This window comes from Dermacentor variabilis, chromosome 4, assembly GCF_050947875.1.
Source record: "Dermacentor variabilis isolate Ectoservices chromosome 4, ASM5094787v1, whole genome shotgun sequence".
NCBI classification, from domain to species: domain Eukaryota; kingdom Metazoa; phylum Arthropoda; class Arachnida; order Ixodida; family Ixodidae; genus Dermacentor; species Dermacentor variabilis.
Window position 1 is genome coordinate 5,618,300 of NC_134571.1, and position 25,487 is coordinate 5,643,786.

The 25,487-nt window shown below is 48.5% G+C and overlaps 1 protein-coding gene across 1 annotated transcript in view; it reads right to left on the minus strand.

Moving 5' to 3' along the window:
• Positions 1-5,243: 5,243 nt before the first annotated feature.
• The window catches only part of LOC142577691 (vitamin D 25-hydroxylase-like), a 98,474-nt gene continuing 78,230 nt past the window's right edge, over positions 5,244-25,487 (minus strand). Inside the window, exon 7 of the mRNA XM_075687151.1 lies at positions 5,244-6,068. Within this exon, the coding sequence (XP_075543266.1) occupies positions 5,884-6,068 (185 nt within the window). The 3' untranslated portion in view covers positions 5,244-5,883. The remainder of the gene's footprint in view (positions 6,069-25,487) is intronic.

A 25,487-nucleotide genomic window follows, 5' to 3' on the forward strand; every position in this document is an offset into this window, starting at 1 on the left:
TCAGACATGTTTATTTAAGCTGTTCTTTCCTTCTCCTAATTCAATAACAGCCAATTTTAGGAGTTGCAAATCAAGCTGACTTCAGAGGACTGCTGATTTTTTAGTTAATTCTAGTAGCTTATTGCGTGGTTAATTTTCTAGGTCAGCATGACACGCTTCGTGCTTAAAGAATGAACTCTTTAAAGAATTCTAGTAGTGATATTAGGACAGGCAACTCTGAGTGATCACTGCTTTTGTCGCAAAATGTGGCAATGAGCTAGGCAGATGCTCTCACAACAACGTAGTGTTCAGGTTGTACGAGCATAGAAGAAACAAATTTGGAGTTGTGAAGTTCAAAGCCCTACTTATACAGCCTCTCTTTATACTGCTGACAATAGAGAGCTTTAGAATAGTGGACGCAAGCAGCATCCGCAAACAAGAACCCTGTTTGCGTATTTCTGGGACCCATGTGGTTTGCATAACCAATCAGCACATGAGTCGCTTGCATCCTCTTATCAAATACTATTATTTTCATTGTAAAGCAACCAATATCGCAGTAAGTCTGATCAACCTGCATCAATATGCTAGAAATTTTTAAGCACTTAAGGTGTGTCGGGTGAATGTTTTAAAGCATTTCACCACACCTTTTCCACTAGAATTGTGCTTTCCAGTATTACTTGCTAATCAACTCCTGAGGTGTTTACATTGTTTTTCTGTGCTGTAAGATTAGTTCGACAGTCCTAATAAAATTGTTAAAGTGAAGGTCTCGGCTGTTGTATTGGCCATGTCATTCTAAATCTGTTAGGTCTGACACTGTCAAAGCATTTGGCAACTTTAGTAAGCTTCACCTCACTACATATATGTATTGCGGTGGGACCATTCAGCATGTGAAAAAAAAATTGCGGCAAATAGAGAGTTCAAGAGCGCCTGAGATTATAGTAAAACGGGCGGGGCAGTAGCTTTAGGGTAACGGGGACATCAAAGCTGGAACTAGGGCTGCCATACATCCCGTCACCGCAAAACACTGTTTACTTCATCGCATTACACAAAAGTGTTGCGGTTAAGTTATTGAAGACGCACATATACACATTCATTCGTCCCAACTTTACACAGAACCTTGCATCTCACTGCTAAAACTAAGAGCGCGAAAAACGAGCAGAGATGCAGCTGAACATAATGGCGCAGTATTAAGCTCCACGTCACCGTGTTTACCGACCCCTTAGTACAAATAATAATAAACATCTACTCTGCATTTTAGTTCGTGGAATTATGGCAGATCATGTGATTTCACTAAAGCTCCGTTAAGTTCACAGCACTACGCGATAACTGTCGCAAAACCCACAATAAAAGTAAATCACAAAAACTTGAATGGCGCACTAGCGCTGAACACGATTGAAAACATGCGCTCTCCCATTTCAAGGACGCATGAACAGGTATGAGCAAACACCAACCACCTAAGCATTATATTAGCTACATAACGTAAGTCGTGGCGAAGAACACGTACAATACCTCCGCCTACGACGCCCGTCAAGTAAAGGTGCATGTACGATGTGATGACGCTGCTGCACAGCGGCGGTTCGCAAATTGCATTGCCGAGGCACTACGCCACTTCAATATTTCGGTCGTCAGCACCACTGAATTCTTCAGAAATACGGGTCTCACACCACCAGAGTTCACCGAGACCAAAACCCGACATGCCACACTACTACTACAGCACGACTTTTCGCCAACAAATACTGAACCCACTGCGGAGACATCATATGACCAGCGGTCGGCGGAGACCGAAGAATCAACGCGCCACAAACCAACTTTGGCGCCACGGCATCACTTGGCGCCATATCATCGCACCTTCTCAAAAGCCCCTAAACGATCCTGTCCCTAGGCACCTAGGATAAGGTCACGTGAGGGATTTTTGTACGACATTTAGACGCACGCGACTTTGTCAAGCTATTACAGTGGAGAAGTTTCTTTGCTCGTGTCGTATGCGCTCGTCCCTTGGCATGCCGGCATTGCGGAGTGAGTTCGCGCGCTGGCCATGCCCATTGTTACGTTTCGCCTACGACGCGCGGTTTAGCCGGCGCGACTGCAACAAAGCGGCAGACATTTTGGCCCGTTCGGCGTCGCCGCTACGCTCCCCGCCAAGCGCGTCCAGGCATGTTCCGATGCCACGTGTCTTCATGTGCGTGTGTGAGTGTATGTGCCATTGTGCCCGACCGGAGGCGCTACGAGAGTAGAAGTCACCTTCTCCTCCCAGCCATTGTGCCCGACCGAAGGCGCTACGAGAGTAGAAGTCTCCTTCTCCTCCCAGCCATTGTGCCCGACCGAAGGCGCTACGAGAGTAGAAGTCTCCTTCTCCTCCCAGCCATTGTGCCCGACCGAAGGCGCTACGAGAGTAGGAGTTACCTTCTCCTCCCAGTCTTTGTGCCCGACCGGCGGCGCTACGACAGTATGCGTCACCTTATCTCATTGTACAATCACGTGCTCGTCTATTGAGGGGTTCCTTCTTGCCCTCAACTGCGAGAGTATAAAAGCAGCTGCCCCCGGACGCCAAAGGAGGGCTCCGATTTCTTCTGTTGAGTAAAGTGCTCTCCCGTCTCTCTACTTCGGTCAACCTGACCGCCAACTCTTTGCGATGTTAAAATAAACAAGTTGTTTTGTTGTTACCAGTCGACTCATGCTTTGCCGGGACCTTCGGATGCTTCCAGTTGTACCCCAGGCCGCCAGGCCAACGCTACCCTTGGGGCTTGCGACCCAGGTGCAACCACGGGCGTCAGCGCCGAGTTCCCAACAGGTCGTACCATCGGTGCGACCACAACAACCGTTGCCATCGGTGGGATTCAAACACCATGCGCAAGTTTGTTTACGCTCCGACGCTGGCGTCCGGTGCGGCGAATAAATTGAAGCAGTTGACACTCGCGCCGCACCTAGTGATCGCTGTGACCAAAGATACGTCGGACATGCACGAATCCCAGAAGCTAAACATACGCAAAAAGGAATCCCGGAATACAAAAAGCTCCGCAGGCCGGAAAAAGTCTGTCCGACGTACATTTAGCTCCTGGGATTCGCGTACATCCGACGAACCTTTAGACACAGCGATTACCAAATGGGGCGCCAGTGCCCACTGATTAACATGGTTCACCGCGCCGGCAGCGAGCGACAGAGCGTAAGCTAACTCTAACTCACTCCACAATGCCGGCACGCCTAGGTACAAACGCGTAGAAAACGAGCAAAGAAACTTCTGCTCTGTAGTACCAAGGCAAAGTCATATAATGAAGGAACAAAAGCCCGCAGGCTTCCTTCCTCGCGCCCAACTCTTACTCGCGCCTACGCACAAACGTTGGGCGATTCCTGAAAGGCCCATCTCGTGCCCGCCCGCGCCGCTGTATCTTGAAAGCCATCTGCGACGGGGACAGAGTCCGCCCACACGAAGGTCAATTCGCTAGCTGCTGCTGGCGCCGCGCATCCTCACTCCCGCGTTTTGACAGCGAATTTACGCGGTTCTCGAATGACATGTGTTGATGTTTGCTTGTGAGAGCGCGACACCATGCTTATTGATTTAATTAGTAAGTGAATGTTTACAAGTTTATACGGCCGATATAACTACTATCCTTACTTCGTGTAGCTGTCTACTAGTTTGCTATCGTAATCGATGATACCTTTCGGGCGAAACTGCGACTTCTTTTATTCGTACAGCGGTAGACTGGAATGGCCTTCCCTGTGACATTGCAGCCATCACGTGTCCATCACCTTTTGCAGAAAACGTTGCAGCACACTGTTCCACATGTAGACTGTTCTTTGTAACTTTCATTTGGTAGCCCACCCTTTATGCAACACCCCCTAAACGGGGGTCTTTGAGGTAATAAAGTGAAGTCTTCATTCAAACGTGATTACGCCATCGTTGTCCCGCCATCGTAGGTATACGATGGTGGTTGTGCCATCGTCGTTACTTTAGCTTCATCGTGCCGTCGTCGACTCGCCATCGTTTTCCATAGTCGCCATTCACGTTTCGTGATGCAGTCTTCGTCATGCCATTGCCATCTTTCACTCGGAGTTACACCATTGTCCTCATACAATACCCATGCCATTCTCGTCATTGCATCGTCGTCATACATTAGTCGTCACGCATTCGTTATACCGTCGTCGTGATGCCATCGCGGCCTTTGCGTCGTCGCCATTCTAACTTTTTCATCCCAGTCTCGTCATGACAATTTTTGTCACGACATCATCGTACGATTATCATCACGCCGTAGTCGCCATGGTGTTATTTTACCATAGTCACCCCATCAGCAATGTCATTCCAGTGTCGATCGTCATACCGCTCGATCCATCGACGTCATTCCTTCTTTGTCATTTTATCGTAATCATGCTGTCGTCATTTATTCATGATTATACCTGCCGGTTGATGCCATCGTTGTTCTTGCGTCGTCGCCAGTCGTTATCATGCGTCCGTAGTCATACCGTCGTGGTCATGGTCATGCCATTATCGCATTCCAGCTTCGTCCTCTAGTTGTCATACCTTCGTTGTCACGCCATCAGCGTCATACATTCGCCGTTCTCATGTCGTCGTTACACTGTCATGGTTATACCATCATAATTCTTTAAAAATCATCGTGTCATAATGCCGCCGTTTTGTCATACCTTTCTTTGTGGTTTCATCAAGGTAATTCATTCGTTGTTCCATCACTGCGCCGGCGTCATACAGTCGTCGTTATGCCACCAGGTTCATATGCAAGCTTGGCAAGCGAGTACCGAAGCCAAACCTGGGAGTATACCGGAACACGTCGCATACAGCCGAAGCAAGGGAAGTCTTGGAATGACCTCTACCGATGTTAGATAAACGTGAGATATTCACGAGGGTTGCAATGTCGGCTTGTTGGTAATGTACCTTCAAAGGGTGTGCGGTAGCGCGATTAAAAGATATTCGATGTGCCGGTGCATTGCTCGAATGCTAATCGCATTGCCTTCGACACTAATAATGAGATTGGCTCTCCCATAATTGTTTTAAGAACCGTTAGACCAACGAGAGGTTTGTTCTGTGTCGCTGAAGGCTTTGCTGTGGACGCAGCAGTGGCCCAGAGTGGTGCGCGTCCTCTTGCCCCATTCGTATCGAGATGCAATGACGAAGGTGGACATGACTGCAGTGTAACAAGAACGCCCGAAGGACTGCTCATTGTGAAAAGTGTGCATGCTGTCCACTGTTTCGCGAACGCGTCATTATAATTATTTACACACATGAACTACCTCACACACGGCTCAAATGAAGATGGGAACACGTGCTTGAGTTGTGCAGTTGTTAGTTTCTTGTAAAATATATGCTTTAATACTTGTCTATGCCTATAAAGCAGCGCAATCTTTCTTACTTCATGCTCCTCCGACGGTGGTGCATAAGTAGTCTCGACACTTATGACCCATGGCGTGACAGTTGCGGTCTTCGGCAGTTTTCTATCCCTTTCGGGGTGAAATTTGCGTGAATTCGTTACTTAGCAGGAATTAGCGGCAGCAGCTTTCTGCATGACACTAGCCCGTTATGAACTTCTCCAGATGACGGGCTTCAATAATTTCGTTTAGATTGTTGTCTGACTCGTCCATTTAAGCTGCTTGTGTAATTTTCATAACTAGTTGTCGAGCATTACTATTTTAGTCAACTTAAATTGTATGCCTATATGTGGTAAAATAAATCCAGAGGAAATGGAAATCGCTGAATTATTCCTACCTTAATGAATTTTGAAGGCGTTTCCCATAACAGCCTTTAAACTTTACGGGATTAAAATTGCCGAAGTACCGCGTTGCAGCGTTCTGTCAATTTGCGCTTCAGGCATAACCCTTCGCAGTAGTCCGTGCATGCGTTTCCCTCCCCCGCGCTGCTGGAGTGCCGCGGAGGAGGTCACGTGAGCATCTTCGCTGTCACCGTCTGAAGAAGCGGAGCCTCACTGAGGCCAAGTCGTTGGATCGGGCACCCAGGGATTCTACGCGCTCGAGCAGGCCTTCCTGATCCTCCCCAGGAAGGATGCGGAACGCGTGTAGCAGGTGGGTCGTGTAAAGGAACATCTCCACAATGGCCAGCGCCTCGCCCGGGCAGCTCCTCTTGCCTGCAAGAGAATTGCCTACAAGTCAGTTTTTCTGTACAAGGAATGACAGGAGGGCTCTGGGTCAGCTTGTTTTGCCTGTAATCATACAAATATGTTTATCCAGTTTTGATAGACACTTTGCAGGCTGCTTGTCTACCTGCAGAAAATTATTTTTGCTTAACGTATAAAAATGCAATATCTGTTGAATATATTTAGCTAGGTTGTAGTTGATTAGATTAGCCGCAACGGCATGTGTCCAAACACAGGGACCTGCGTTTTTCCGTTAAAAGGAACAGACTTTGCGCTTACCGCTGCTTTTTCTTCTTGCGAAATTTCACAGCAAGATCAAATATTTCGGTTTAGGTTGTTTAATGTGACAGTGTTTGCCAGATATTAACACTAACAATATAACAGTGAATATGACATTGACGTAACACTGTGATCACAATACTCATCCGGTTATAGGTTTCGTCTAGATTTATTACATCTATTTTCTTCCAATGGTCTCGCTACTCATTAAATATCTACATTAAGAAAGAGGATCCAGTTGACAAAGCATGGGCATGTCGTTTCTGCAAAAAGCACTTTCAGAAGCTTTTAATGACGGAATGCGAAGAAGCTGACAAAGCTTAACACATACAGCAGTGAGCTGGATACGCCCCAGCATCCACGCTATGGGTAAAGTTACCTGTAATCGTGAATGCTGACTGGAGTCTTGCGTAAAACCTCAAAAAGAAGGCGATCACTTAGCCTTGGTCAAGTGCCTTGCGCAGATCGCAGACTGCTTCGTGTGTTAACGGACGGAAACTTCCTTAAGAGGCCTAGCAGCTTCGTGGAGGGCCTAATTCTTACGAGACCGAAGGGAATGAAAAATATGGGACACTCGCCTGCCTGCTCGGCAAAATATCCGGCGCGGCTCATTACTCATTAAAAGCCAACTCCAACGAAGCTTTCGACCACGTAAAAAGCCTAGTTTCAGGTAATTTAGACATGCAGTATGTATGTGCAAAATCTTATGCTTGAAATGCAGCTCAATCCGTTACAATGATCTCGCAAAAATCGATGTTTTTCATACCGAAACTGAAAAAAAAAACGACGCCGTTATCACCCGGCGGAAGGACGTACAGTGAAAAATGTGTAGCACCACGCCCGTGTTGTCTGCTTTCCTTGCTTGTATTCCGTTCTGGTGTATCAGTGAACAGGTCCTGCAGTGCGCTGTGACAAGGCTGTTGCGCGCCCGCGATCTTCTTTTAACGCGGAGTGTTCTCCGAGTCCAGCCGGTTTTATGTATGGTTGTTCACGTTCAACAGCAGGCCTTCGATGTGTTCTTCCTCCACTCGAACAAGAGCGTAGTGGGGTGGCCAAGCTAACGCGTGGCGCAGTTACGCTAAATTGGCGAAAATTGGACGCTCTGCGGTCTTGTGTGGCTGGCGTGGGAATAGAACACATCCTATCGCACACCGCAGCAACTGGAACAGGGTGCATCGTGCAGTAGTTTAGCTGAACAGCAGCAGTATGCTGTTCGGGTTCACTGAAGCGATCGTATTGCATTTGCGACTTCAACAAATAAGCGCTCGCTCGTCGCGCACTTTTCCGCTAGCGCTGCGGTAACATGTGATTGCCGCGCTGCTGCAGGTCACGTTTAAAATGCAGGATCAATTTTTAGCGATTTTAGCGTCTCCGGCATGATGTATCCCATTTCACCGGCGGCTGCCTAGTGCGCTGGGAGCGCCGGACTCGTCGACCGATCAGATCGACCAGACGACTACCGTTACCTGTAGTGAAGGGTGATAATTAGCTGAGGCTTGGCATGACCGGGCTAGAGACGAGGCGTTCATTAGAGGGATCACCAGTCGTTTGTACGCAGGCGTGACTAGGAGCGGGCGCGAGAGAGAAAATCTGGGGGCTCTTGCTCCTTGAATATATGACTCTGCCTAGGTACTGCGTGTTGTAGGCGTTTGTTCCTAGGCGTGCCGGCATCGGCCGGACGCTGGCTGCCGGCGCGGTACAGTAGGTGAAGCAGCGGGCTAAGCCAGTCGTGGCGGATCGTAGCTTTTTAGCTCCTTACGGCGATGTACCTTGTAAATAACATCACAGATGTTTCTGTAGAAGCAGTAGATACCGTAGTAGAGCCCGGGCATCCTATATGAAAACTCTGGAAGGCAGAGCGCCTTAGCAATCGCGGTTGAACGCAAGTGGTTGAAAGGCTGCCGGTGACGATGGCTGACCCAGCACCAGCGCCGCAGGCGCGAGAAAGTCAGTCCGGCGTACCTGCAGAGGCAAAGTTCTGACTGGTGTTGCAGAAGTAGCGGGGCGCGGTAGTGCTGAACTTAGCGTCACAAGTTGGCGGCTGGACGTAACTATATTTATTCAAACGTACTTTTTTTTGCTAATTGTAACAACGTGTCATTATTTCGCATTATTGACGGCGCCTCCAGGACACCAAAGCGGCAACGGGGACACCAAAGCTAGCACCCGAACTGGTCCGTGGATTGGGGCTCGCCGAGGCCTGCTCGTGCCAGGGGTGTATAAGATCGGCTGTCAGCCAATTTATTATGCGAACACTCCCTGTCACGCTTAGGCCTCTGCGGCCCCAACCCACGGGCCACCCTGCTTGCAACTTTGATGCCCCCGCTACCCCTTGGGTGCCCTGGAGATTCTGCGCCGCCTATAACCTCAGGTGCTCGCCTGAGGCCTCCGTTTGCCGGTTACATGTGCCCTCCTGGAGCAGTGCTTGTGAAAAATCCAGTATATCGTCGCGACTAAAAAAGCGACCCGCGTCTTATACAACACGTACCAGTCAGAACCTTGCCTCTTCAGACACAGCGATCGCCAAATTCGGCGTCCGTACCCACTGCCTCACCGCGCGGGCAGCCAGCGGCAGAGCGTAAAGAAACTGGACCGCACTCCGGTACGTCTAGGGGACAAACGCACAGAAGACGCGCTGAGAAACCTCCTCCTAGGCAGAGCCACATATTCAAGGAGCAAAAGCCCCCACACTTTCTCTCTCGCGCCCGCTCTCACGCACAAACGGCCGGCGATCCTTCAAATGAATGTCTCGTGGGCTAGAGGGGTTCGGTGCTAAGTGTGCATAAACTCACGGCCAGACAGGCCGGACCGGGCCCCGAACACTCTCAAGTTCAACAAATGGCCACAGAGCGCGAAAATCGACCGCCTGGCGCTGCTAAAAAACAACAACAACAAACAGGCACAGTAAACCAATTAAACAGGTTACTCCGTGACCTCATTATCTCCCGCTGGAGGCGCCGTAGTAAGCGCTGATTTAACCTGCAAACTTTCTTCAACAATAAACGAAGCGCTTTTATTGCACGACAAAGTGTACAAAATTATCATTCCTAATTTTACATAGTACACTTTATAACCAACTTTGTTGTTTTTTGCCATTTTAAACGCAAGATAGCGTTCAGCATCATCGACCTCCCACGAGACCTCTGGCCTGGATTTAAGCTTTTTACCGGTAGGTTCGCGTGCACGGCAGGTGCGGATTCTTTGGTTCGTACATTGATTGGTTATTTTGTGCCAATACCAGTTTATTGCGCTTCGATATCTCGCGTTATTTAACTTGGGGTGTAAGCCCGAAAGCTCGGTTTCAGTCGTGACTCATGTAGAATGCATCGAAATGGGAGCCGGATCCTGCTGCGACTGGGGAAGGCAATAGCGCTGAGTCGTTTAACATCGCTGCTTCAATCGCTGTGTAATATATTCGTCGCGTTAACTAACAGGCGGAGGAAAGTTAACGAACTAGATGCTGCATTACATATCGGCAGTCAGGACCCCCCGCTGCTGTTTCCAAAATAAACTTTCAGTTGTGAGGCCATCACACATTCACGAAAGAGAAAGCGATAACGGAACGCGCGTCACATTTTTAATCGCGTTGTAGCCGTAGCCATGGGTGACTGAGCAGCTTTATCAATATAGACATATTTTTCGAGTCCGCGCCGGCAACTTCTTTTATCCACAGAACCGAATAAGCCTTTGATAAACTGAAAATAAAGTACTGAATTTAATCTATTAAACAGTTGCACGATTGATAATTCACCCACATTTCCTACCTGTTGGTTCCAAATGTTCTTGCTGTTCGGTTTGGTTTACAACAGGACATCTATTTTTGCAGTAGTGAAGCGGCGCATTACGTTCATGCAGAAAAAGAATGCATCATTTCTAATAGCTTCATGTCTTTCATGTATTTGCTTGTGAAACCAGCAGTGTGATGTCTTCTAGTGTATAAACAAGCACACAAGTGTTCTCATTTGTGATCGTAATAATACTTAAGCTGTTGACATGCATTGTAGTTAGGCAGACATCAATTTTATGGAGAGTAACAATAGTTATTTACCATGCAGCTTAAGCACCATGGAACAAACAGTGTACATTTGCATGCGTTCTGTGATCTCAAACCATTACAATGTACATGTCGCACCTTTTCGCATTTCATATTGCAAAATTTTGCTTATTCAATTTATGATGCAGTCAAAATTTCTGTTCCAGACATGCAGTAATGAGGACGGCACCAGTATAAACCAAAACACTCCATGCTACAGAAGCTGCTGCCTGCTACGACAAGGTTATTGTGTGGACTTTGGCTGCGGCGACAATGTAAACAACACCTCGTTCAGAAATAAATATGCTTCATATATGCTGTATTAGCTTGCTAGTCTTGAGATACATGTCTTTTGTTTGTAGCAGATGATATGAACGTTTGTTCATGTTTACAGTTCAGCATAATTGCTTCGAACATAAAAGAAAACACTACATGAATTTGGATAATCTCTGCTGTATCACATGTGTCATTGTTCTGTCCCGACAGAGTCTGCGTCAAGTAGACCGCAAAATATTACTGACCATGAAATATGAGAAAAAGCTGACTATCTCCGCAACGTCACAAAGCAGACTGGTATTTGCATTTCGACCCTCGACTAGGATATGCTAATAACATTGTCGTATACAGTTCTTCAGGCTACTGCTACAGGTGCTCGGGAATTGAACGTTTTCTGAAATTCCGTAGTCCGTAAACTTTTGTGGTCGGGTGTATATCTTGGTCATCACGGGAGCCCCTATCTACACCAACAGGAAGGGGCTGGAGACGAATTCGCAATGCTTTACAATCCAAACAAAGAAGCCATTCCAGAAGTATTTGGATGAGAGATCAAGTCTACGGACGACTGTGTCAAGAGTGAAAAGAGCCTCCGCCATCATTCCACCAGCACGGATATTGGCCGAGTCACCCTGGTACCTTAAAAACAATAGTGCTGTGTCTTCAGATGTACCCGCAACCTCTGAACAAGCACAGGCGACGCTGGTCAAGAGTTCCATCAGCTTGCCCTTCCTTAATGAGCTTCCTGGCCATGCCAAATTCCATTTGTGCCAAGTATAATTATTTTTCAATGAATGCAAGCTTTTTCATTCCACATTCTTGTTAGAGATCATTCCTCTTCCTCATCCAAACTTTAAAGGTCAACCGATTTTTTTTTCATACTTAATACCAGTCACTGTCTAGAAGCATAACATATCTGTAGCAGTATTTTACAGGGTACGTTGCCATGTGCAATTCCGCTCCTGAAATAGCTGATGCGGCATTGGCTTGTGTCTTGCATTAGCCTTTGCACTGTGTGCTATGTAGCATTTAACTTTTCTTAATGTTTTTGGCTTTCAGTGCGTGCAAGGAAGAATGGCTTCTTTCTTGAATGCAAGCTCTCTCATTCCCATATTTAGTTCCTAGTCTCATTCAGGATTGCTATTCTTGCTCGACAGCCTATGTTTTTGCGCAAGCTACATTGAAATGATTCAATGCAGAATCTGCTTTCGCTGTTGTCCGACTTGTTACTCGTCACCGTGTTACATTTCTCGCATATGGGAGCCTGGCCGGTTGCACTGGGAAACAGTCTCTCGAGGCAAGCACCTGCCCCTACAGTCCACACAGTGACATAGACTGCGAATTTACACGCACCGTGGTTGATGCCCCCCTTTCCGTCCTTTCCTGCTGCTGCCGTGTGCAAATTTTGCTTGTAGTCTTCCTCGGCCATGATTTGGCGTCAACGGAGATTTTCATACAGGATTCATCATCATCATCAGCCTGGTTACGCCCACTGCAGGGCAAAGGCATCTCATTCATCATCATCATCAGCCTGCTTACGCCCATGGATGGAAACAACTTTATTTTGAATCCGGCAAATTTGACGACCCGGGCTCAGGTCTCCCATGAGGGGACTTCGAGGCCTTGCCTCGTCGCCGCCTCTAGGGCTTGCTGGACAGCCCACTCTTGTGTCTTGAGGTTGGAGCTGCGCAGAGCGGCGGCCCACTTCGACGCAAGAGCCTCCGGAGCTACTGCCATTGTAGCTGATGTAACCTTTGCCCTTTGCCCTGCAGTGGTTACGCCCACTGCAGGGCAAAGGCATCTCCCATACTTCTCCAACTACCCCGGTCATGTAATAATTGTGGCCATGTCGTCCCTGCAAACTTCTTAATCTCATCCGCCCACCTAACTTTCTGCCGTCCCCTGGTACGCTTCCCTTCCCTTGGAATCCAGTCCGTAGCCCTTAATGACCATCGGTTATCTTCCCTCCTCATTACATGTCCTGCCCATGCCCCCCCCCCCATTTCTTTTTCTGGATTTCAACTAAGATGTCATTAACTCGCGTTTGTTCCCTCACCCAATCTGCTCCTTTATTATCCCTTAAAGTTACACCTATCATTCTTCTTTCCATAGCTCATTGCGTCGTCCTCAATTTAAGTAGAACCCTTTAAGTAAGCCTCCAGGTGTCTGCCCCGTACGTGAGTACTGGAAAGACACAGCTGTTATACACTTTTCTCTTGAAGGATAATGGCAACCTGCTGTTCATTATCTGAGAATGCCTGCCAAACGCACCCCAGCCCATTCTTATTCTTCTGATTATTTCAGTCTCATGATGCGGATCCGTGGTCACTACCTGCCCTAAGCAGATGTATTCCCTTACCACTTCTAGTGCTTCGCTACCTATCGTGATGATGATGTATGGGATTTTGTGGCGCAAGGGCCAGGTATGGCCAAAGAGTGCCATGTCTGTGTTAATGATTTTGCGGTGTAATTATGATTACTATGAAGTTCGTGTGAGGTGGCTGTAAAGAGGCCTTAAAATATACGCTCTAAAGTGCGTAAAATCTGTATGATAAAATTATGGCGATGACGTGTGGCTTGTACTATGAACATTTAGATGCATTTAAGAAGAATGATACGATAGGTAAAATATATGTGATTGTGAAAAATCCTAGAGCACTACTGCCTCCTTAGAGCCCTTGAAACACAAGGGCCTGGAGGCATGTGCTATGCAAAACAATTATCGCAGTGGCATCCTCTCAAGAGAGGAGGCGCTACGAATTCATGGGACTAATAACATGTAAGACCACATCTTTAAGATAACCTAGCACTGTGTCTGTATTAAAAAGCGGTTCTGGACCAAGAAGCATTTCAGGATGAAGAGGAATGTGCTGTCGGTATGCTAATGAAAAATGTCTTTTTCTCTCAGATTCGGCTTCCCGACACTCCAGGAGGACGTGGAGTACGGTCAGCCTCTACCCGCATCTACCACAGGTTGGAGGCTCACTTCCGGTGAGTAGAAAATTATGGGTGCCGAACGTGTGTCCTATTCTGAGACGACAGAATAGGACATCTGTTCGGCGCAATTTTGTAGTAGACGGCCAAAATCCTAACTGTGGTTTTATCAGGTGGAGCTTATTATCCGTTTCCGCATCCCACATGTGTTGCCAGTGATCTCGCAGCCTCCTTCGCACGAAAGGCCTCAGATCTGTGACAGGCACCGCAGAGGTAGGGTTAACAGCTTGCAATGTGATTGACGTGGCCATCTCGTCCGCCAGAACGTTACCTTCGATTCCCCTATGGCCAGGGACCCAGCATATTACGATATTCTGGTTAGATGAGTACGCTTTGCACAAGACCGAATATAGTTCATTAAATACGGGATTTTTATGTTTGCTGAGTGACATTAAGGCCTTCACGACGCTGAGAGAGTCTGTATAGATCGCTGCTTTTGGAAGTTTCGATTTTCTTATGTGCTTTACAGCAGAGAGTAGTGCGTAGGCCTCGGCCGTAAAAATACTTGTTTCCGGATGCAGTACATCGGATTCCGAAAACGATGGGCCGACGGCTGCATAGGATACCCCGGCATTTGACTTCGAAGCGTCTGTGTAGAACTCTGCGCAGGAGTGCTTGTGCTGGAGTTCTAGGAAATGCATTCGGATTTCAGCCTCAGGAGCGTGCTTTGTAACTTTTATAAAGGATATGTCACATTATATCACCTGCCATTCCCAAGGAGGCAAGAGCTTGGTTAGGTGCATTAAGCGATGCTCGAGGAGCGGGACATGCATTTCATCGCTAAGCTGCTTCACACGCAGCGAGAAAGGCTGTCTTATGGAGGGACGATTGCTGAAAAGTGTAGCGCACGTTATATCGGTAACGTTATGAAAACATGGATGTTCAGGATTGGAGCGTACTTTAAGGAAATATGTAAAGCTAATGTATGATCTCTGTAGGTGGAGAGACCATTCATTTGATTCCACATATAGACTTTGTATGGGACTCGTTCTGAAAGCGCCAGTGGCCAGTCGGATTCCCAGATGGTGGACTGGGTCAAGCATCTTTAGCGCGCTCGGGGCGGCAGAGTTATACACAACGGCACCATAATCCAATCGAGACCGAATTAGGCTCTTGTATAGGTTCATTAAACACTTCCTATCACTACCCCATGTAGTCTGAGATAGAAGTTTCATTAAGTTCATTGTTTTCAGACACTTTTCTTTAAGATGTTTAATGTGTGGGACGAAAGTAAGTTTATTGTCGAGTATAACACCTAGAAATTTGTGCTCTTTGTTTACAGGTATTTGATGTCCACACATTTCCAAGCAAGGATCCGGGACCAGGCCTCTCTTCCTTGTGAACAGCACACAGGAACTCTTTTGAGGATTGATTTTAAAACCATTTTTCTCTGCCCACCCTGACACCTTGTTCAAACCATGCTGTACCTGTCTCTCGCATACTGCGAGGTTACAGGATTTGAAGCCTATTTGAATGTCATCCACATAGACGGAATACAAAATGGCCGGGGGTAAGGAAGCACGAAGCGTTGTCATCTTAACAATAAAAAGTGTGCAACTGAGCACGCCTCCCTGGGGTACACCAGTTTCTTGTGTAAAAGGACGTGACAGCACATTGCCAACTTTCACCCGGAAGGTACGATTGGACAAGTAGCTTTTTATTACGTTGAGCATATTATCATGAATGCCCATTTCAGATAAGTCTCGCAAGATGCCGTATCGCCACGTTGTGTCATACGCCTTTTCCATATCGAGAAATATCGAGAGGAAGAACTGTTTATGTATAAATGCGTCCCGGATATTTGTTTCAATACGTACAAGATGGTCGGTTGTGGAGCGCCCTTCTCGGAAGCCACACTGATAGGGATCAAGCATTTTGTTCTGTTCAAGGAAATGGATCAGTCGCTGATTTATCATTTTTTCAAATACCTTACACATGCAACTTGTGAGGGCTATCGGGCGGTAGCTTGCCACTGATGAAGGATCTTTGCCTTGTTTTAGAACAGGGATCACAATGGCTTCTTTCCATGCGGTCGGAAGGTACCCTGCATCCCAGATAGTGTTGAAAAGTGTAAGTAGTGTCATTTGCGTGTCATTGTGTAAGTTTTTCAGCATTTCGTACATGATTCTATCAGATCCTGGTGCGGAGCTCTTGCATGCGCTCAAGGTAGCTCTCAATTCGGCAATACTGAAAGGACGGTTGTAAGGCTCATTCTCTCGGCTTTTTCTTGTTAAAGGCTTACGTTCTTCTATTCCTTTATATATGAGAAAAGATTGCGAATAATTGTTTGAACTTGACACGCTCTGAAAGTGCTCCGCAAGTGAGTCTGCCTGATCTTGCAGTGTATCGCCTTGTGTATTTACCAGAGGGAGTGAATATGTTTGTCGCCCTCTAATTCTATTTACCCTGTTCCAGACTTTGGCCTCGTCTGTAAACGAGTTAATGCTCGATAAATACTTCTGCCAGCTTTCTCTTCTGGCCAGTCGGCGGGTTCTCCTGCCTTGGGATTTTACTTGCTTAAAGTTGACTAGATTCTCTGCAGTGGGAGAAGCGCGTAGCAACCCCCACGCTTTGTTTTGTTTCTTACGAGCGATCCTGCAGTCTTCGTTCCACCACGGGACCCGCCGTTTACATGCCAAGCCATGTGCTTCTGATATGCATTTAGATGCCATGTCTATAATGAAGGCTGTGAGATACTGCACAGCAGCATCAATTCCTAAACAAGACATGTCATTCCATGAGATATTAGTTAAGTTTCGGAACTTCTCCCAGTCCGCTGTATCGATCTTCCACCTAGGAGCCTGTGGTAGACATTCTTTTTCTTTATGTGTTTTTAGCAGTATGGGGAAGTGGTCGCTTCCGTAAGGATTCTTGGTGACTTCCCATTCGAGTTCAGACAGCATACAAGGGGAAACTAGGCTGAGGTCAATTGAAGAAAATGTTCTGTTTGCGAGAGAATAATATGTGGGTGTCTTCTTATTCAGCAGACACGCACCGGACGAAAAAAGGAACTGTTCAACGAGGCGACCTCGCGCATCGATACGAGAGTCTCCCCATAGGCTGCTGTGCGCATTGAAATCCCCAAGCACAACGTAAGGTTCTGGCAATTCTTCTATAAAGGACTTAAATTCATGTTTAGTTAATTTGTAATGGGGGGGTATGTAGAGCGAGCAGACAGTGATAAGTCTGTTGAGGAGAACAGCACGAACCGCCACTGCCTCAAGGGGCGTTTGTAGCTGCATACGTTGACACGCTGTGCCTTTCTGAATAACAATGGCAACACCGCCCGATGATGCGAGAGCATCATCGCGATCTCTGCGAAACGTAACATATTGTAGCAGGAAATTTGTGTGCTTAGATTTTAAGTGTGTTTCCTGTAGACACAGCACTTTTGGATTGTGTTTGTGGATGAGTTCCTGCACGTCATCAAGGTTTCTAAGAAGGCCTCTGACGTTCCATTGAATTATTTGTGTATCCATATTGGAGGTCAATAAGTGCTGTGTGTACAGAAACAGAAGTAGTCATTATGGAAATTACAGAGATTAAATTACAGAGCCCTTTCGAGGCCCTGTAACAGGAGTTCTGCCCTTTCTGGAGCGTCCGAGGGAGCCTCGCCGCTCCTTAGGCGCTTGGTGCGCCTTGAGGATGGGTGTTGTGTCCATTGCGTCTAGTGAGGCTCCGGACACGTGCTCTTGCGAGCGAGAGGTTTTCAGGGTGAGTCCCGCCTTGGAGGGCAAGACCCCTGCGCCCACCAGCCCGGAGGTCGATGGGGCTCCCTGAGGGATTTGGCTGCGCTGGCCGTTGCCAGCGCTGGAAGGGGCCTCGGAGGTTGGGGCAGCCTCGGCTGCACCCGCCTTCGGGGTCGATGGCCCCGTCTGCTGAGTTGGCGGAGCAGCGCTAGCTACAACCGCCGCGGGGGCAGATGGCGTAGCTGCCGACTCACTGTTTGTGGGTCGGACAGCCGCCGGAGGCCGTTGTGACGCTGCCCCCTGACGCGCCACATCGGCAAAGGTTTTCTTGGGCAGGTACGATACCCGCCTGCGTGCCTCTTTGAATGAAATATTCTCTTTAACTTTGATCGTTACGATTTCTTTTTCTTTCTTCCAGGAGGGGCACGACCGCGAGTATGCGGCGTGCTCCCCGTCACAGTTTACACAGTGGAGAGCATTCTCACAAGCTTCAGATGTGTGTTCGTGGGCACTACATTTAGCACAAGTTTGGCGGCCTCGGCAGCTCTGCGAGCTGTGGCCAAAGCGCTGGCATTTGAAACAACGAAGTGGGTTGGGCACGTACGGCCTAACACGGAGCTTGATGTACCCGGCCTCGATTGAATCGGGCAGGACACTTGAACCAAAGGTGATTATTAAGTGCTTCGTCTGGATCTCCTTACCATCTCGCCTCATCTTTATTCTTCTAACATTGATAACATTTTGCTCACTGAAGCCCTCCAGGAGTTCCGCTTCAGTCAGCTCAAGCAGGTCATCATCGGACACAACACCGCGGGTGGTGTTCATTGTACGGTGTGGCGTTACTGTTATGTGGGTCTCCCCGAATGACACTAGTTTCTGTAGTTTCTCATATTGCTTGTGGTCGCGGAGCTCCAAGAGGAGGTCACCGCTTGCCATCCTGGACACCTTGTAACCTGGTCCAAAAACATCAGTCAAGGACTTTGAGACAAGGAATGGTGAAATGTTTCGCACTGCTTTGTTTGGCTTTTCAGAGTGAATAACGTGGAATCGGGGAAAATTCTGGATTTGGTGTCCGAAAAACTGAAATACATCTTCGGTGCGCCCTCGTTTCGGAGGGCGATCAGGAAGTTTGGGGAAGGAAGTTTCCATGGAAATATATAAAAATTCGGCAACAGCGCCGACCGCCCACCACGGAGCCCAACGAGGGGACGCGGCAGAGCTTGTGTACAAGCCTGCACGACGCCAGCCGTACGCCATCACTATAACCCAATATGGTGTACCCAAGGTAGGATAGCCACACAAGGTTAACCGTTGCCGCCGTGGAGAAAGGAAGTAGATGGAAGAGAGAAGAAGACAGGAAAGATATAAAGTGAGAGATAAAGACGAAGGTTTGAGAAGAGAGGGACAGGAAGAGGCGACTACCGATTTCCCCCGGGTGGGTCAGTCCGGGGGTGCCGTCTATGTGAAGCAGAGGCCGAAGAGGTGTGTTGCCTCCGCCGGGGGGCCTTAAAGGTCCAAACACCCAGCATCGGCTCAACCTCCAGGATCCCCCTTTCCCCAGACACGGCTAAGCCGCGCACGGCTACACGCGGGAGGGTCCAACCCTCGTGTGCTCGGGTACGTGGTGTCGCAACACACCAAACGCCTGCTGACGCAGACGCCCCTGCGGGGAGTACCTATCGTAAACTGGTGTTCTCTTCCGAGACTGTTAAACATAACTTTAGTTTTCTGCAGATTATTTTTAGACCCACCCTTCTGCTTTGCCTCTCCAGGTCAGTGAGCATGCATTGAAATTGGTCTCCTGAGTTACTAAGCAAGGCAATATCATCAGCGAATGCAAGTTACTAAGGTATTCTCCATTAAGTTTTATACCCAATTCTTCCCACACCAGGTCTCTGAATACCTCCTGTAAACGCGCTGTGAATAGCATCGGGGAGATCGTATCTACCTGCCTGACGCCTTTCTTTATTGGGATTTTGTTGCTTTCTTTAGGAGGACTACGGTGGCTGTGGAGCCGCTATAGATATCTTTCAGTATTTTTACATATGGCTTGTCTACACCCTGATTCTGTAATGCCTCCATGACTGCTGAGGTTTCGACTGAATCAAACGCTTTTTCGTAATCAATGAAAGCTATATATAAGGGCTGGTTATATTCCGCACATTTCTCTATCGCCTGATTGATAGTGTGAATATGGTGAATTGTTGAGTAGCTTTTACGGAATCCTGCCTGGTCCTTTGGTTGACAGAAGTCTAAGGTGTTCCTGATTCTAATTGCGATTACCTTAGTAAATACTTTGTAGACAACGGACAGTAAGCTGATCGGTCTATAATTTTTCAAGTCTTTGGCGTTTCCTTTCTTATGGATTGGGATTATGTTAGCGTTCTTCCAAGATTCCGGTAAGCTCGAAGTCATGAGGCATTGCGTATAGAGGGTGGCCAGTTTTTCTAGAACAATCTGCCCACCACCCTCCAACAAATCTGCTGTTACCTGATCCTCCACAGCTGCCTTTCCCCTTTGCATAGCTCCCAAGGCTTTCTTTACTTCTTCCGGCGTTACTTGTGGGATTTCAAATTCCTCTAGACTATTCTCTCTTCCATTATCGTAGTGGGTGCCACTGGAACTGTACACATCTCTATAGAACTCCTCAGCCACTTGAACTATATCATCCATATTAGTAATGATATTGCCGGCTTTGTCTCTTAACACTTACATCTTATTCTTGCCTATTCCTAGTTTATTCTTCACTGCTTTTAGGCTTCCTCTGTTCCTGGGAGCGTGTTCAATTCTATCCGTATTATACTTCCTTATGTCAGCTGTCTTACGCTTGTTGATTAACTTCGAAAGTTCTGCCAGTTCTATTCTAGCTGTAAGGTTAGAGGCTTTCATACAGTGGCGCTTCTTGATCAGTTCTTTCGTCTCCTGCGATAGCTTACTGGCATCCTGTCTAACGGAGTTACAACCGACTTCTATTGCACACTCCTTAATGATGCCCATAAGATTGTCGTTCATATCTTCAACACTAAAGTCCTCTTCCTGAGTTAAAGCCGAATACCTGTTCTGTAGCTTGAACCGGAATTCCTCTATTTTCCCTTTTACCGCTAACTCATTGATCGGCTTCTTATGTACCAGTTTCTTCCGTTCCCTCCTCAAGTCTAGGCTAATTCGAGTCCTTACCATCCTATGGTCACTGCACCGCACCTTGCCATACAGGATTGCATGGTTGTAAGTGTATGAAGTTGATATCCACATGGGTGGAAAGGCCTGCAGACGTGGCTGCAAAATGGCAAATGCTCACTGTTGTCATGTGGATTTTAGTCAATGTACAGTGTATTGTATGAACCTTATGCGGTGATTGAATGCCGAGTCTCATTTGATAATGGTCACCGTGTAATGTTTTTTGGATGTGGCGACCTGGTCAGCTGCATTGGGCAATAATCTCTAGGAGGTAATCATCTGCTGCTGCAGTCCACACAGCGACAAAAACTCCCAATTTACATGCACCGTAATTGGTGCTCTCCCCATTCGACCTTCCTGCTGCAGCCGTGGGCAAAGTATGCTTGTGGGCCTTCATCGGCCGTGATGTGGCGTGAACGGAGACCAGCACACGTGATGATATGGTCCAAAGTGTATGTAGTTGATAGCCACATGGGTGGAAAGGCCTACAAAAGTGGCTGCAAAATGGTGATACCCATATTGAGAATGTAGGGCGCCAAGTAGGAGTTACACATTAGCGGTCCCCCGAAAGAACAAAAACAAACGAGCAGGTTGGAAAGGAGGTAACGCTAAAATGCCGCGCAGTCCATGTCGCTGTGTTGGCTATGGCAGCAGATCCCTGCGTCACCCGATGGCATCGCAATGCAAGTTACGGCGACTGTCGATGCAAACAGGTGGGGCACTGCCCAATTTCCTTGCGCTGCTGATTGTCTCGTTACCAGGCCGCCCTGTGCAACGACGAAAGTGAGCAGTTTACGAGCTCGCGTAAAGGGTTTCAGCGCATCTCGACGTGCAAATTTAATTTCTGGGGCCCTATAACGTAAAACTATTCCAATATGTTTCTATTCCAATCTCTTGACGTCAAATTTGCGTAACTACCAACGCAAGCACCGGGCGGTCACCCGCTGGGTTGTCTGAACAGACCAATAAAACGCTCTGCTCGTTCATAGGAGGTCACTTTTGTTTGCTTGAAAAACGAATAACATTGCCTACACTGAGCGGCTTGTCCTATCTAATTGGCTGACAAGAGGCGAGGAGGACGCTCAAGTGGAGAGGGATTCGATGGGGCCGAGCCGCTGCACTGAAAGTCGATAACCGGATGAAGAGGGTGGTGCCGGCGCCTACGATTGGTCGGCTTTCCCTTACTTAGTTTGCGGTGGCTGGTGGAAAATCGCGGCGGCATGCAACGGAAGCTCAAGAATGACGCTAAAACGGACCCTCAGCAAAGAAGAATTGGCAGAATGACGAGGTAAACGTGCCGAAAGTGCTCGAAAACGTTACACGGCCACGCAAAAAGTTTTATTATACGCAAATACACTCATGCTCTCCGGCAGGTGCGAGTAGCCAGCGTCTGAGCGATCGGTGGCAGTCATCTTCTATTCCTTTCGGAATGGGGCAGCCTGCGGCTATTCCGAAGAAAATTCAGTTTTGTTCGGCATATTAATGCATCTTTATCGCGTACAGGTCACTTTGACGTGGTGCGTTCTTGCGGTTTTGTGACGCCGCGTGACAGGCAGGTGAAGTGGGTGCAGCCCGAAAACTTTTTACCAATAGCCGAAGGCTAATGGCTAAAAGGAGTCGAATCAGAAATAACTGTTTTTCTTTTTTCTGTCAAATCCTGCATAATCAGTGTGTACACACCATATCAGATGGGGAGGTATTGCGGTTTTCGTGACGTCGCGTGACAGGCAGGTGAAGTGGAGGTGGTCGAAAAAGTATTTGACCAATCGTGGAGGGCTGATAGCAGAATTGGAATAGAAAAGTTTGGAATAGTTTTACGTTATAGCGCCCCTGCTCTTGTACGAGAAGGTGTATTGCTTTTCTTCTGCCAATAAAGCCGCACGACCTGTTCACTTACTTGTGGCTTGTTTCTATGGGCGTCAGTAGAGGCTGTTTAGTCTCCTGGCAATTAAAACGCGGCAGCTAAGGCAAGCCGCAAAGCCAGCAAGGCGAGCACGGCGCGTACCCAGCGTGCGCCACCGGAAAAAAGTGGCCATATTGGATAGTGCGCAAAAAAAAAGACAATTTCCGCTTCCTGTTTAGGTAGCGCCACCTGTCGGGCCTCCGGTAAGTTCCATGCGCTGCCGCTTCTTGATTTCGTACCATTGTGGAAGGTACAGTTTCCCTTCTCTAACGTTGGTTCCTTATTCTATGGGCCGGACTGTGGCTATGATAAATATTCGCCCATTTCGCTGTGACGGCATTGCATTCCTGCATGGCTTGCCGCCGCATCAACATTATGGCCTCCGCGTCGCGTTGTCCTTCGTGACAAATGCAACATGCGGTTCCTGCTTGTTTCTGACGCTGTGTCAAAAAGGATTTCGTTCGTCTACTTCGAGGCGTCCAATGTTGAGACGTGTGAAGATGCCGCACTACAGGAGTTGATCGCTCAAGAATATCGGCCTTGAATACGGGCTACCTTTGAATGTTACCTTTGGTTCTCGTGCGCCATCGCGGCATATAGTCAACTCGAGAAATCGTCTGCCAAACAGATCATGATGGGTAAGTGAGTGTGCTGTTGAAGTGCACCTCGGTATACTGCAGTTTACGTATGCTCGGAAAGCTGGGACAGGAAAGATGTGTTCGGGCCTTCCTCTACTCAGCGTTGTGTACTGCTCAGCCATCGCTTGTGCTCGAGTACGTATTCGAGCACCAGATGGCCACGCAACGCATCGGCATTCTTGCAACCGCTCAAATCACAAGTGCAACAGGGACAACGCATGCCGAGAGAGACGCCCGTCAACTGGCAAATGACGAACGACCAATGCACCTGGCTGCCTAGGCGCAACATGGCGCAACTGAGAGATCAACAATTGCGTAGGGTTCTTCAATATGCACAATATCCGCATCGCTACCACTTTGCCGCCAGGTGCACGCGTCGTCTGCATAGATGCTATGTAGAGGGATCAAAGAAGAAGACGCACTGCGCCTGGTGCAGGCATTCGTCGTGACACGCGTAACGTACTCCGCCCCGAACCTCCAGCTTACGAAGGTGAACCGCGAGACGCTGAACCCGACGATAAGGAAAGCACTCAAGCTCGCCATGGGCATACCGGTCTACTCTTCAACGCAGAAGCTGCTGGGCATGGGTGTCCACAACACGATGGAAGAGCTGGTGGAAGCACACCTTTCCCACGAGCGAGTAAGGCTGAGCCGGACAGAGCACGGCCGGGCCGCCCTACGCAAGATAGGATGGCAAATTGAACAGCAACCGACAATGGAGTCGCTCCCCAAAACGTGGAGAGACATCATTGAGACCAAGCCCCTCCCCCGGAACATGCAGCCGGGGATGAACGACGAGAGACGCTGTGCGCGGGCCAAGGCACTGGCTCGACAGCTGGAAGAGGACCCCGAGGTTCTCTACGCGGACGCCTCGCTTCCCAAGCACGGCACAAGGGCAACAGCGGTCGTCATCACCATCGATAAACTGGTCACAGGCGCGTCGATACAGACGACGAATACAGTCGCAGCAGAAGTAGTGGCCATGGCCCTCGCACTCGCACAACCGGGAGTGAGGACCGTGGTCATAGACACCAAGACCGCCTAGGCAAGCGACCGCAAGGGGAACATCTCTCCCGCGGCACTAGCAATCCTCACCAAACGCAAATCACCGGGACGGGCCGTTGAGCTCGTGTGGGTCCCGGCTCACTCGCAAGTGGAAGGCAACGCACTCGCCGACCACTATGCCCGAGAACTGTCAATCCGGGCCGAGGACGAGCCAGAGCTACCGCACCCCGTGACAAGTTACAAAGACAACACCCAAATGTAAAAAAGCGGCAAATGTAGGCTTCCCCGTCCGCATCCGCAACTCAACCGAAGGCAGCAAACGATCGTGCTACGCACGCAAGCGGGGTCGCTAGCGCATCCCGTGCTCTTGTACAAGATGTTCCCACCAGAGCATGACATTTCATGTCCGTTTTGCAGACGGTCAGAAGGCACTCTAGCACACATCCTTGCAGAGTGCACTAAGCTCAAGAACCCCCCACGATCCCTACCCTCCACCCTCCCCAACCCCAACCCCCCGAGCGATGGGAGACCTTGTTGTCCAGCCCCGACCTACCGATCCAGCTCTTGCTGGCGGCTAGGGGCCAGGAACTGCTGGACGCGTATGGTACCTGAGAAGAAGGATCTACCCCGTCTGGTGCCAGCGTGCACCAACCTTTACTAAGGGCTTAATAAATGTTAATTATCTCTCTCTCTCTATCGTAGTAGGCAAATCAGATGGTGGTTCCGGGACAGAAGATAACAAAGATAGCTGGCGGGCGACCTCTGTGCGAACGAATTCCTGAATTTTTATGAACAGAGCAGCAGGGTTGTCGTCGACTCCAATGCTTGACAGAGAGTCGGCGGACGGAGTGGGACGTCGGGTGTGAAGCCGTTGCCTGCGCAACTCGTCGTAACTCTGACTCAATTCTATCACTTCAGCGACAGTGTGAGGACTCTTCGATAATAACATTTGGAACGAGTCGTCCTCAATACCCTTCATTATATGTTTGATATGGTGACACCTCCGCCATTTGCTAAGAGATTTATTAGTAACGGGCGCAGGCGAAAGCGTAGCAGTCACAAGAATTCGGCCAAGGACAGCAACCACGAGCTACCGGTAGCGATGGTGCTGTGGCGCAGGCAGGCTACTCTTCTTCGTCACAAAAATATATTGATAGTACGCGTTTAAGGCCAGTTGCGCTCGGCGTTTTATATGAATGCACAGAAAGAAACACCGGCCGAGCGGGGCGAGCGCGAGTAACCACGAGAACTACCGTCGTGTGCCTCTTCGTCTTCTGCTGGCGCCCGTATTTCTCACTACAATCACTCCCCGCCGAAAAAGGAGCAATCCTGGCGAACTATGGAACAGGCAGCACTGGTGGGTCGTAGTGCTGCTTCAGTCGGTCGACATGAACAGTTTCGCGTCCGCGACGCCGTTGG